This window comes from Rhinolophus sinicus, linkage group LG07, assembly GCF_036562045.2.
Source record: "Rhinolophus sinicus isolate RSC01 linkage group LG07, ASM3656204v1, whole genome shotgun sequence".
NCBI lineage: Eukaryota > Metazoa > Chordata > Mammalia > Chiroptera > Rhinolophidae > Rhinolophus > Rhinolophus sinicus.
Window position 1 is genome coordinate 14590420 of NC_133757.1, and position 14272 is coordinate 14604691.

The 14272-nt window shown below is 45.8% G+C and overlaps 1 protein-coding gene across 37 annotated transcripts in view; it reads right to left on the reverse strand.

Moving 5' to 3' along the window:
* TCF7L2 (transcription factor 7 like 2) overlaps window positions 1-7135 on the reverse strand; it is a 192289-nt gene extending 185154 nt beyond the window's left edge. For 11 of the 37 annotated variants that reach the window (XM_074339043.1, XM_074339044.1, XM_074339041.1 and 8 more), the window contains exons 1-3: window positions 6428-7132; window positions 6083-6149; window positions 5750-5874 (exon numbers count right to left, since the gene is read on the reverse strand). In XM_074339043.1, the coding sequence (XP_074195144.1) occupies window positions 5750-5874; window positions 6083-6149; window positions 6428-6616 (381 nt within the window). In that variant the 5' untranslated portion in view covers window positions 6617-7132. Of the gene's footprint in view, window positions 1-5749; window positions 5875-6082; window positions 6150-6427 lie in introns of all 37 variants that reach the window. The other 26 variants (XM_074339035.1, XM_074339034.1, XM_074339037.1 and 23 more) reach the window with 4 other exon arrangements.
* Window positions 7136-14272: the final 7137 nt, after the last annotated feature.

The window sequence follows — 14272 nt, forward strand, 5'->3', positions numbered from 1 at the left end:
TTTTTCCTTCTCATGCATTAATTTCTTTTAATCGACTCTCTTCTCCCTCACTTTTTTTTTCCCTAAACCCTCACATTAACTAGTGCACTATGAAACGTGTGTATTTTCCCTTCCAGCTCAGTGGAACATCATATAAATTAAAGAGCAGTCTCCCGTATCAGGTTTCTTTAAGTATTCTGGGAAATATGCACAATATAGGCAACATAGTCTTTAAAAAAAAAAAGAAGAAAAAGGAAAGGAATAGGGGAGAAACCAGAAGAAAAGGAAAAAGATGCAAACACCTAGAGCAACTTTGCTTTTGAAAAGGGCATTTGTGCAGAGCCCCCCACTGAATTTCCATCCCTGAAAGTACTCTTTATAAATGTGTATAACAATAGCCTAGAGGGAAAGTACAAGTCAGCTGCTGAAGGAGGGGGTGTCTGCCTCGGGAAGCTCAGATTGCAGAGGTGGGGGTCAGAAGAGGGGGGAGGGCAGCATTTGCGATGGGCTTCCCCCCACCCCACCCCCATATCATTGCTTATAATTAGTGAGAGAAATTTGAGCTACTGCCAATGTCTGCGGACCTTGAATATTATAAGGCCAACGTGGCGTCAAATATCTTAACATTCATAAGTGTTATGGGCTGTAAATAAAGCCTGTGGATTTATGACCCAGTGGCGCTTGCCAGCAAAGGACTGGGGCACATTTCTTTCAGCAGACCTGTCGAGGTGCAAGTTTGCCTTTGGTTGTAAAATTAACCATTTCCTTCACAAATGTGCTCAATTATAAGTCAGAGTTGAAGATTTACTTACACAGTTGCCAATATTCACTCCCAGAAGAAACTCAGATGTCCACATCATATCCCTCTTCAAAAGTCAAAGCATCTAGAATTTGATTCACCTTTCCTTTTCAAAAACTTCCGTACTGTGTCACCTCAAAACAGTTATAAATGCGGTTAAAGATACTATCTAATTCCACTTACCAAGACTAAAAAGCTTACAACCTACTTCCTTGGAAAGTGCTTATTTATTTGCAACTCCATGGTTTAAAAAAAAAAAAAGCAAAATAAAAGGAGTAAATCACTCCTTGCCTGAAGTCTCGTCCCTTCCCCCAATATGTCATCTACTTCCTGTGTAGGAGAGGGCCTTTGCTAAATCCAGGTTGTCTCATACTTAACTGCCAATAAACCAACTTCCACATAACTTCCAGACAGCTGGGGAAAAGGTCCTCGAGAGTTTTAGTCATGGTCCAGAAACACGCGTCCACACAAAAATTTGCAGCTGTCCTTTCTCTCCAATGCATTTTTAATGTGATTCGGGGGCCCCTGTTGTGAAACATCTGACAAAATGTGAAATCCTCTTAGATACCTCTCCTCTTTTACCCAGTGTGCGTGTGTAAGAGAAGTTGCCCAGGACTTCTCAACCAAGAACTCGAGGCACTTTTTGTAGGCACACAGGCACCTCATGGGATGGAAGAAGGCATTCAAAACCTGGAAAGACGACTCCTGAAATCTGTAAAAGCACCGCCTCTAGTACAACGATGAAAATGCGAGTGTTCTAAAGCAAATATTTTTGTAATGGCGTGCAGAAGTGCAGTTATCCTGCGATGCTCACGGAACTGCATTCTTGATCTGCCAACCCCCGGAAACCTTCCTGTAACTTTTTCACAGCTTGCTAAGAAACAGAAAGCTAACCAGCTTCCAGCAGTGACACTCTAAATGAAATCCATATCAGTACAATTCAAATCAGCGAGGAAAACTCCTAAGCAAGACCCGGGATTGTCTTCCTCCAAATCTTTTCTCAATCAGATAGGGGGCATCAGTGAAAGCTACTTCCCTTTAGCCGTCAAAAGTTTCCAAAAACACTTCTTCCAGAGAAGCACTTTCGGCTCCCAACTGCTTAATAGTTTGTTTCTGGCGTTTCAGAAAGCTTTAAATTCAACAAACGGCAAAGTGCTGGCACATTAAATTTATAATCATTAAAATATGACTTACTGGGTGAATGTTGAACCCATAATCCATACTGCAGACATTAAACCTCAACCTATAAAGATTAGCACAGAATTAATACTGTTGCAGTGAGATTGAAATCTAAACATGTTCGCCATAAATATTTCTGAAGGAGATGAAAAACAATTAGCATAAATACCAAAGAAGGGCAAGAACACCTGTTCTTTTTTCAGGGCGATAAGCATTTTATTGTTCTCTATTTAAAATGTAATGACCTGTGTAATTACAGTAATATTACATTGTTATGTAGGGGCTTGGAATGTCACACTTTGAAAAGTGTTGTCAAAACAATGGGGGGGTGATGGTGGGGGGTGGGAGGACAACAGGGAAGGACCACCATTAACCCTTCACACTCCGAGGTCCAGATCTTTTGTATTAGAAAGGATTATGCTGTTTGAGTGAGGAGAAAACATCCATTTTTCACAAGGCAGAAAGAAAAGTTGCCGAGCTAAATAAAATCCCAGTGAATAGGTCCCTCTTGGTTTCCTTTAAACGCTGGATTCCAAGTTCAAAAATGAATTCAAGATGCTGCATATTTATTTGTTCAAACTAGTAGCAAATAGCTCAGTTGAAAAGCAAATAACTTTGGATAAAAGATGCAAGAACTCTAATAATCAAGTCCTAAAAAAGTAATTTCAAACCTAACTGGAATTTCGACCACCATATGCCCATTTCTCATTTAGCAGGTGGGAAAAAGAAATGTAACACTACTTTTTCCTCTCAACTTTAATATGGTAACAATATTCTTAACATACAAATGTTACCACAATTCTAATATTTGCAGTTCTATCACTTCCCATCTATTTAACTTGACCTCTCTCCTTAATGCATTTTTGTATTCAAATCTGTCTTTTTAAAAGCTGTTCCTATTACTGTATCAAAGACTAAATTAATGTTATGCAGAAATCTTTGTCGTTTAAAATAAAATTATTACTATCAAGCTTTATGTCATCTTCAGCAATTAAAGCATTATTCTTGAGATAATGTATTATTCATCATAAGCCGGTTTAATGACACTCCATAATTCTTTACATTCTTATATAGAAAAATAGAAATCAGGGATCGAAAGAGTTGGCTTCTTAAAGGATGCAGCTGCTTACAGGTACACTCATAAGTAACAGAAAATGTAGCAAAAACACGACCAACAAGGAGGGTCTGGAAAAGAATAAAGCACACAGCTAATTTGTCTTTACACCTTGCCCTCCAAAACACCCTCTAGGAAGCACTAAGAATTTCAGATGAGCATGAAAAGACCGCTGTCTTGCCTATAGATTCCTCCGGCAGCTGTATCAAATCTGGAATTGCAAGCTGGCCCCTCTGATCGAAGACGTCAGGAGTGACACACAACAGCCTCTCGTCCTCATTTCCATTGCTCTGCTGCCCGGCCTAAATAAATAACTTTAATTTTGGAGCACATAATCTAATCCAGGTAACAGATAGGAAGGCGGAAGGGGCAGTGCATACAAAGATGTCGGTTGGTGTTTGACATGCAAATAGAAAACTGCCTACTGAGTTCAGAAATGTCTTCTTAGACTCAATCTGATGTCACAGCACAAGGCCACCCGCGATGTCCACAATTAAAATAACGAGACGCCATCTATTCCTATAATGCCTACAAAGGGGACCGATGGTTGGGAGCCTTCCTTTTCGCACCGGGAAGTCATTTATTTGCCTCTGACAATTTCCCTGTTTCCTAATTACAGCACAACACAACTGCTCAAGTTTTTGGAGACAGTATGGCGAGACTGCCAGCGGTCATAGACAGGGATTTTGCAAAGAGTCAAGAAAGCCATCAAGCCCGCCATCACAGCTCAATATTCAGATGGCCTTTCAGAGTCTTTCAGATGGCCAAGTGGATTTTAAAATAACACCAGGGAGACTTCCATCGTAGGGGGAGGGGATGAGAGTAAGAAATTCTCATGGTTACTTTGGAATGTTGCTTGGTCGGGTTTTGTGAGTACACAAACCCTGGGATTCTGAACCGAATGCTCCTGGTTTCAGATGCCCACAAGCTCCCCCAAAAGAGACAACGTCGCCGGACTGTGCTTCCCCCCCCACAGCCCGGCCCCTGCAGCCTGAAAGAACTGGCCCTGCAGGGAGGTCAGGCTGAAGCACTCTCCCAGCTTCCCAAGCATGCAGCAGCCTGGGCGCAGGGGAGGGGAGAATAATTATTTCTCATTCCTAGCCATAAAAAATGACCGGTCTAGCATGCCCTTGCCATTTTTGCCAGGGCCCCAAAACAAGTCAAACCTGATAGTTAATATTTTAATACTTAAAAACACTTGTAGATCTGATCGACTCCCGACTGGCAAGCCCTCGGCCATTAGCACCGAATCCACGGCTGCTGAACAGTGGGTGCATTATTTCAAATTGCTATTCTCAAGTTACCGAAAAAGAAAAAACAAAAGTAGTGTGTGTGTAAATAAGGGGTAGGGGTCCAAACTAGAGAAGGTGCAAATGACAATTCCGGGAAACCAGGCACAAACGGCGAGAGATTGCGTCTAGAGATTCGCAATCCAGGCATTTTAGAGAGTGGGGGGTAGGGGTTCAGGACGAGGGCAGGGGGCAGAGGCCGGTCTGGGAAGGGGATAAGCCTTATTAACAAATGTCAGGGGTAGGCACCGAACGCTCGCAATGAGAAGCGCCCCGGACCTGGGCACCCCGCGCCGCTCTGGGGCCCCCAAAGTTGGAAGGCCCGCGATCAGCAGCCCACTCGCTTGAAGGAGAAGCGTCCTTGGCCTCCCTCGCCCTCTGCACCCCCTTTGGCCCGCACTGCGTGGTCCCTGGTCCCCAGGGCCCACTGAGGGCCTTCATGGAGCTAGTGAGCGCAGACCCCGCTCTAAGCCCCAAGGCACCAAAATTCCCTAGAAATACATCGAGTCCGCTCGGAGGAGGCCATCCCGCCTGCCCACAAACCAAGAACCCGGGCCACAGGGACCTTCCCACCCCGCGCGGCCCGGGAGAGCCCGCAGCCAGCGGCCGGGCAGTCCAGCCCGCCACAGCGCCCAGGGCGCCCGCGGCCCTGCAGGGTAGCCAAAGGAGAGGAAGCCCAGAGCCCGCAAGTTTGCAATGGGACCAATCTGCCAAGCGTGACCTTCCAGGGCAAAGGAGGAGGAGGGCTGAGAGCCGGCTATCACCACTAGAAAGCTAAATAAATAACCGGCCGAAAGAGAAAGCCGAGGCGCTTCTCCAGGGCCCCGGGCTCCGCGCGCGCGCTCGCTCGCTAGTTTTCAAGTCCAACGCCTGGAGCAAAATCCACTCTCTACCCCGCGCGACCGGCGCAGCCCAGTTACTGAGTCCCGGCGGCGGCAGCCAAGGGGTTAACCGGGGAAAGCCCAAGACGCCACAGAAGAGGGAAGGAAGAGAGAGAAAAGAAAAGAGCCACACAGTCATCTTCCCAGGGTGAAGAAACAAACAACACCACCAAAGGGGGAGGGGGCAATCAGAGCGCAAAAAAAAAAAAAGTTCTTCTGATTGTATTCCCCCCAACAAAGCTCTGCTTGTAAAGAAAGGTCTCCCCAACATCACAAAGCAGCAAACTGAAAGCAAGAACATGGCGAAGTGCAAACAAATCCAGTCCACAAAAGGCAGAAAAGTTTGGAGAGTTTCGGGCGGCCTGGGCCACGAGCGGGGGAGGGGAGGCGGGGAGGGGAGGAGGCGGGAGGGGGAGGGAGGGGAGGAGGAGGGAGGGGGTAGGGCAGGGGCCGCATGCGGGGCCGGGCAGGCGGGCAGCGGGCGGGGGCCGGGCGCGGAGGCACTTACGGTTCGGGCGGTGGGCGAGAGCGATCCGTTGGGGAGGTAGGGGCTCGTCAGGTCGGGGATCATGATGAAGGGGTAGCCGGGATACGGTGGCCCCTTAAAGAGCCCTCCATCTTGCCTCTTGGCCGCTAACATGGCGGGGCGGCGAGGGGACGGCGGCGGCCGCGCGGAGCGGGAGAGAGCGAGGAGAAACTTTTAGAAAGTGGCCCAAGGGGCCGGGCGCCCCGGCCCGGCCGGCGCACGGCCGGGCCGAGCGGGACACGGGGCCGGGGCGCGCGGGGCGGCGGGCCCGGGGGGCAGCTCCGGGCGGCTGCGGGGCGCGCGGGGCGTACTCACCTTCTTCCAAACTTTCCCGGGATTTATCTCGGAAACTTTCGGAGCGAGGCGGAGGCCGTCTTTCCGCCTTCCCGGAGGGGTGGAGGTGGGGAGGGCGAGGGGCAAACGCCACGCAGAGGAGGGGAAAAGGGGGAGAAAAAGAACCAGCGGGGTCGGGGGGTTTGGGGGGGGAAACAAAAACAGGGTTACAAGTTTTTGCAATGGTGGCACCGCACGCACACGCCGCCCGTCCGGCCCCGCGGCGCCCCGCCGCCGCCCCCAGCCCCGATTTCTTCCCTTTAAGCAACATTTGCCAAGCCCAGGAAATAGATTAAAAACCCCACCAGCCCGAGGGGCTTTTCCTACCTCGGAATCGGAGGAACTGTTCTGATTCGTTTCTGATTCATTGACTAGAGACGATTTGACATCAGCTAAATCCCTCTCTGCCGAGGAGTTTTCGGAGCTCTTCTCCTCCTGTTCGCCCTCGTCTTTGAAGGAAATCAGTTCGTCGTTGGCGCCTAGGTCATCTCCTCCACCGCCGTTCAGCTGCGGCATTTTTTTCACCCACCAGCAGCAATTTTGGAAGAAAAATGAAGGAGGAAGAAAAGCCAAAAAAAAATACCCCCAAAAAGTTTTGCCCCCCAAAAAAAAATATTGCAAGAAAAAGACGAGTCCAAGGTTAACTTTTTTTTCTGCTTTGGGGTCTTTTTCTCCTGGGGAGGGGAAAGAGGGAGGAGGGGAGGGGAAGGGGGGGGAGATCTTCTGCACGCGTGAGTTTGGATTTCTTTTTTCTCTCGTTCCCAAGGATCCGATCAATGTGCAAAAAAATAATAAATAAAAAAGGGGGGTAAAAAAAAAACACACCAACAACAACAAGAAGTCAGATATAAAGAGCAAAGGGGGGGGAAGCCGAAGATACAGGAGGAGCTCGTGCCGCTCGGATTTGAGTGAGTTGAAGTTAGACTGAGAGCTTTTCAGTTCAAAGGCGGCGCTGATTGACAGATAGAAAAAGGGGGATCGAAATCCGGAGGAACGGAGTAGTCTGGGAGCGGAGATTATTGACAGGGCGAGAGGAACACACTCGCTTAATGAGATGCCGGGGGGCGGGGCTGTGCGGGTGACGTGTGCATAAATAAACAGCCGGGGTGGGCGGGGCGGGGGCGGCTAACAATGATCCTTTCGGGCGCCGGGAGAGGGAGGAGGAGAGGGGCGGGGGAGGAGGAGGGAGAGAGACGGAGGGAGGAGTGTTCTGGGGGAGAGGCCTGCGCTTGAGTGTGCGAGCCCGGGAGTCTGGGCGAGGGGACCGGGACTTGCTCCGGGAGGGGGACGGCTTCAGAAAGACAATGCGGAGTGGGAGAGGAGGGGAAGGGGGTGGCGACCGAGTCAGGAATCCAAGCCTAGGAAGGCGGAAGGAAAGCCCACTTGGGGGGCGGGGATGGGGAGAGGCCCAGAAAAAGTGCAGTTTAGAAATATTAGAAATAAGTCTTAAGGAAGGAAAGAGGAGGAGAGTATTGTGGGGAAGGGATGTGTGGGGGGGCGGGGGGTGCTTAGTGGTTAATCCAGCAGTAAAATCAGCCACCCTTGGGCGGTATGTAACAGAAGTGGTTGGTCAAAAGAAAAGATCAGCCCTCCACTTTCAGAGGGCTTGGGGAAGTGTAGGGCTGGGCAGAGTTCCTGGTCATCTGCAGTGAAAGAAACCATTAACTCACGAGGTCTTCCCTCCCTTTTTTGTTTATTAATAGTGAATCATTTCATTAAACGTCTCACTAGAATAAATATGCCAAGATGACTTTTTATCCAAAAAACAATCAAATACTCTAGTGTTTACTAGGGACATTAAAAATATCTTTAAGGAAAAATACATGATACTTTTAAATATAGAGTGTTGTGTGTTTTTTTTTTTAACTGACGTCGGAGGTGGTAGGAAGTAAGCTAGGATTCAAAGTCCTTTCTGACTTTGGAGGTGAAAAGTTTGGGCGTTAACACCCTCAGGGAAAATAAAACTGAAAGTTCACCAACCTCTGGGATCAGAGGTGCTGGAGTCTTTCTCCAAGGGGGTCTGAAATGAAATCCGGGAAAGAGTGACCAAATAATCAAGATGTAGATGGCTCTGGCAGGAAATTGCTAACCCAGCTGATGCTGGAAGACCTCAGGGAGGAGATGGAAAACCTGGGGTTTGAGGCAGGTATTTATTTGTTGATTTTTAGGCACTCTCCCGGGGAGCAGATTGATTTGCTACAAAATGGGGAACAGAATTATGTTAAAGAGGAGAAGGCCTGGCTTCCAAAACTGTGTTCCTGCGGATGGAGCAAGAATATTCATTTTCTTACCAATATGCAGTGAAAAGTAGCCTGGAAACTACAAGAAAAGGGGACAGAAAGAGTCAGAAAAAAAAAAAAAAGGATATCGATAGGAATTAGCAAATTGTCTATAAGGAACAGTATTGGTCTAGAATCCATGATGTGTTAAATTATCCCACCCATCCCTAAAAATATCTCACCTGCTTTTCCGCCAGCCCATTATTAGCACCTAAGATTTCCAAAAGAAAACAAATTTACCACATAACATTTAGAAGAGTTTGGGGTTTCAGCAAAACTGTTTTATAAGCTAAGGTCTCAGGAAGAAGACTACTAAAAATAATGATACCAAGATTGACAAGGCCCACGAATTCCCCTGCAATGGAAAAAATTCACAATCACATTTGCACACTAAAGAGTAAGACACAGGCAAAATAAGAATGTGGTGGGGGGAGGGCGACAGAGGAGAATGACTGTAACTCCCAACTTTAATATTAATCAGAAAATCAGAAGCAGAGTGAGAAGCCTGAAAAGAAGTAAAACAAATGTGTACATTTAATCAGACAGGATTGAATAGGATACAAAGCACAGGACTAATTAGTCTCAGCAGGTAGGACTAACCTTCAGACTTCATAAATAAATAAGGCGGGCACAGTTTCTAAGAGGAAGAGTGGAGACAGAAAGGGGATTATTTCAAGACACCAAGTAAAAACATGAAGAATGAAATGCTTCACTGTTAAATCCATGTACAAATGGATTTAACAGTTTCCTTTTTTTAAGTCTTTTCACTTGGTTGCCTTCAGATTTACACATTGAGCGAATGACCATAGCTTTTCACATTTGCAAATTGTCACCTGTATACTTAGTGTGCCTGAGTCTGTGTGTGTACAGCGTAGACTTTCCTAAGGCCCATCATAAGGGCTTATTTACTTAAACTGGAACACATTTATATAGTAACTCAATTTTATGGCAATTTCTTTGTCCTGTGTGGTGGTATTTTGTTTTTTAAGCTAACCCTGACCTGAATTAAGTTGGCTAAGGAGATACTCTGTCCTTCATAGGACTGCCTGGATAATAAAAGCTCATAACATATTGAATTGAAAATTTAAAGAGTATACTTATTGTTTTTAATGTCCTGGCCAGCGTTTTATCATATGTAAATACTAAGGGCTTCCTTCCTATGATCAACAACCTCAGATATGTTGGCATATTCTTATATTTCTCATTCAAAGGAAACTCTTGAATCTTTCCTTCTTTAAATCTCTGATTCAGTCAAGCAATTAAAAGTTATTCCATGATAGCACATGTGCCATATTTAATTTTGTTGCTTTGTACCATAGAAAGGCTTGGAGAGAGCAGCAGACTCTCAGAGGGTCAGTAATGCCTGAGTCTCTTGAAAGGGCTTCAGGTGATATCAGGGTGGGGGTGGGGAGAAGACTTGGGCATGAAACCTGCAATTGGCAAAAGGCGAGGTAACATACCGTGTTTCCCCCAAAATAAGACCTAGTTGGACCATCAGCTCTAATGCATCTCTTGGAGGAAAAATTAATATAAGACCCGGTCATATTATATTATATTATTTTATATTATATATTGTATTATGTTACGTTATACTATACTAATATATTAAATTATAAAGACCCGGTCTTATATTAAAATAAGACCGGGTCTTATATTAATTTTTGCTCCAAAAGACACATTAGAGCTGATGGTCCAACTAGGTCTCATTTTGGGGGAAACATGGTAATATTAAAAAAAAAAATCTGGCTGGCCCACAATGCCATGTGATTTATAGATCTGGTGTGAAACTTTAAAGAACAGTTGACTTGTGTCCAGGTTGAGCCAATTTCTCTCTCTAGATACCGAAGACTCCTAGTCTCTAGGACCAAGAGTTCTACCCAAATAAGCAAGCGGTTCTGAAACACACAGGGAGGAAACCAGACCAATTCTGCTTTTAGCCTGAACTAAGGCGTTTTGCCACCTTGGTGTATGCACATTGGGGCTGGGCAGGGCTGGGGGAGAAGGTGTGGCCTTCCTTGGGAGCCTATTCCTTGGGCCAACCCAGGTCCTGCACTCTAGGTGGACTGTCCCTCAGCCTCCCTTTCTTTCTACGCCGCCCCCTGTTCAGCCACTGCCTTTCTGCTTCCTTTCTCTTTTTGCTCCTCCCCTTCAGCCATCCCTCTGTTAAATCTTTCTCTGTGGATGTATGTTGATAGTAGTAATATGCATTTTACGTCTCCCGGGGGTTCTTCCTTGTTCATCCGTGTTGCAGAATCTGAAAAGAAGTTTATATAAACCACCTTTCAGGCGTGGGTTCCTCGTGGGGCGTTATGGCAGAGTGTTAGGTGCCCTCTGAAAAATGGGAATGTGCTTGATGGGGATGGCAAAAACAGGTCATGTTACCTGAGACCCCTTCATCCTGTTGCACCTGGCAGTTGAGGTGGTTAAACTGGGTGTTTTCTTAGGTCCTTTATAGCATTCGGACTCCATGATTCCATAGTTTCAGCCCCCACCCCATTATGCAAAGAGGTCCACCAGTGCACCTGCAAAGGGACAAACTATATTGGAAGTTTGGCTTTGGAATTTAGGAGAAACAAGGATAGTCTGCTCAGATTCACCAGAAGCACAGGATACATGTTGACAACCATATTCAGCTCCCCCAATCGCTCGGCAAGATTCTACTAAATTACCCTTGACAGTGATGCGTACATGTGTGCGTGTGTGTATAGATGTGTTCTGTGTGATTTTTCTTTAAAGATCCAGACTCCAAGATGGATGATCTGTTACCCACTGTGTTGGACTTATCTATGCAGCGAGTGTGCTGACTGAGGGAAGCCAAAAAAAGAATCTGAAAACATAAGGAAGCTATAAAATGGGGAAATGTTTAGAAGCCAAAGTCCTGATTTCACTGTGATAGTTTCTGTTTACTTTTTGTTCTTCATGAGTGATGGTTCCTTATTTAGACCTTGAGGAAAGCTACTCCCTTAGCCAACAGAGGAACACTAAAAATTGGACACCTAAGAGGTTTCAATTTTAGCAGGAAGAAGAGGTAGGTAAAAAGGGCCCACTTCACAGGCAGCCTTGTACTTCCTCCCAGTGATTCTGTCAAGGGATGTGGAAAGGCACACACCCTCTTCTTGAAACCCTGAGGAACATGGTTCTGTTCTGGCATTTTTCTGCAGTGCCTGGCTTGATCACCTTGCTTCAGCTAATGACAAGTTCAGGTAATAAAGTGACAATAATGCCTGATGATCCAAGGGTTAATGGGGAGATGTATGCATTTGTACAGGGTTTCATCACTTGTCTTCACAAGCTGATCACTACTGCTAAAGGCATTTATGACAGCCTTTCGAAAGACATCAGTCCTCCATAAATATACCTTTCCTATTGACAAGATGTCTTTTAACCCTAATAGTAATGGAAGAAGGCCAATAAATGAAACATTTACTGCATAACTTGCCTTATTTTGGGGTGGTGTACGATTCCTTTCTAGCTGTCTCTAGAAGATGTTTTCAGCCTAATTTGCTCCCTAGAAATTTCGCTTGCTACAGTTATACGTCTATGACGTTTTATTGCCTGAAGCCAAGTCTGCATAAGAACTTTCTTAAGATATACTTACCCTAATGCCAGGCTACAGGAACCGGCTGCTTTATGCTGAATTATTTGTGCTACCCTGATATACAGGGCAGAGTTCCTGATACTCATTGCCATAGGGTAGGTCTAAATGTTTCTGAGAAGGGGGTAAAAGGCAGGAAAGGGGTGAAAAAAGTTTCATCTAGGTTGATTTGTAGAAGTCTTTAGAAATAATAATTGAGGGTGTATTTAACATATTAAAATGCCTGAGGTTTTCTTTTCTTTTCTTTTTTTAAGAAAAATAGCTTCAGTGACCCCATCCTTTTTTATGGAGCATCCGTGCCTGCTCAAACCCATTGTTATGCTCAGAAGTGTCCCGGATACCAAAGCCCCTCCACAGAAACATGGGCGCTTTAAATCGAGGCAGAGGCAATATCAGCCAATATTGAGCAATCTCACAAGGTGGTCTACGTCTGTTCAAGGGACAGAGCAGGTGAAATTTCAGGAGAGGACAATAGCATTATTCCCCCTTGTAATTTACCTAGGTGTGGGCTGACACACCTGCTTATGCCCCAAAGCATCATGGAATGGAGGACGTGAAGGATCCAAGGAGACTCCCAGGTCCAGAGTGTGAAGATGTCGGGCTTGGTACCCCCAGGAATCCACAGCATCTTTGAGCTCAAGTCTGTCCTTGAGGAAGGACTAAATCTGTTGATCAAATCACTTGAGACTGGATTAAAATCAGCTCCCCCCACCCCCTTGCAAAAGTCCCAATTGCTTCTATGAATTCCAATGACATTAGTGGATCACATTTCCTAATGAAACACTCCCTTGGACGAGGAAAGGGAAGAAGGACTAATGATGAGTTCTGAGGTCCAGAGTGTGTGTGGATCGCAGTATAGACAACAGCCTGCAGCACAGGGTTCAGCAACAAGGAGCGAGGCTTCCGGTTGACTGTCATCTTGAGCAAACTCCGGCTCTTGGTTGCCTGAGGGCACACTGTAAATACCTAGAGCTGCAGGGAAGGCATTAATCGTTATTTCTTAAAGGTTCCAGGATGCTGAGAGTGAAAGAGTATAATGACCCCAAAGCCCATAAGGAGCACAGGTGCCCTTCCCAGCGACCCCTCACGTGGCGATGTGGTCTTTCTCTATGCCTGTATACTCAGACCCTACGTCTCCCCTGCTTTCTAGCTACAGCCCAGGTCCCTGATGGTCTGTTCACAGCACAAGCATGCACATCCCTTGCTTTCACCCAGCCAAGGGCTCTGCTCCCCAGAGAAACCCAAGTCCTGGGTGGGGAAGAACCAGCGGAGGCCCCACCCACGCACCCTTTTCCTTCCTCCCAGTGTCCATCAGGGGTTGGGGGTCTTGTGGTGTCTATGTACCTGGGAGACCCTCCTAACCCCACCAGGCCCTGCTGCCCACCCACATCCCCCAACAGCAAAGGTGATGACTATCTGGAAGCCAGATGAGGCATTCCTTAGGGAAGGATCTGATGTCAGTGTCTTTCAGCCTTTTCTTCTTTGAAGGAACCTTGTATACCCCTCTATATAAGAAGAATCTTTCTAATGTGTCTTTCTGGCTGTTCATGTTATTTCATTGCCGGCTACAAAACTGCAGGTACAGTAGAGTTCTTTTCTAAAAAAAAAAAAAAAAAAAAAAAAAAAAGTATAATAGTTTATTTAAAGTATTTAACAGGATGTGCTCCAAATGATCAAGCACTTGTTTTTTTTTGACGATAGAATTTTGGGTAATTTTTACATTCATTTTATGCTTTTCTATACTATCTGCTTTTGTTTTGTTTTAACAACTGAGCATGGATTACTTGCATAATCAGAAAGAAAGATATGCTCTTCTTTCTATTTTAACAAGTAAATGCTTTGACTTTCCTCCTGCTCTTCGCTCAAACTGGGGGTATTTATTTCAAGGTAGCTGTTATGTACATTGCATCTAAATATATAATTTTAAAGCTCTGTCAAATTTACTCTCATACTTGAGTTTCAAAGCACATGGATGACAAAGGATCCCATTTCACTCCTTTAATTTAAAAATAATGAACCCCACGCACCCAAAATGTGCTCAGAGCCCTGCATGCAGTTGTCACTGTGACAGCATCCTCTGTCCTATAAGGGACTCACCCTTCTACAAAGCCTTTGCTCACTCAATGTCCCTCTTGCTACTCAAAACACCTTGTGAGGTTAAAAGGGCAAATATACACTTGACCCTTGAACAACATGGAGGTTAAAGACGCCAACCCCTGTGCAGTCGAAAACCTATGTGTAACCTTTGATTCCCCCAAAACTTGACTAATAGTCTGCTGTTGACTGGAAACCAAGCCA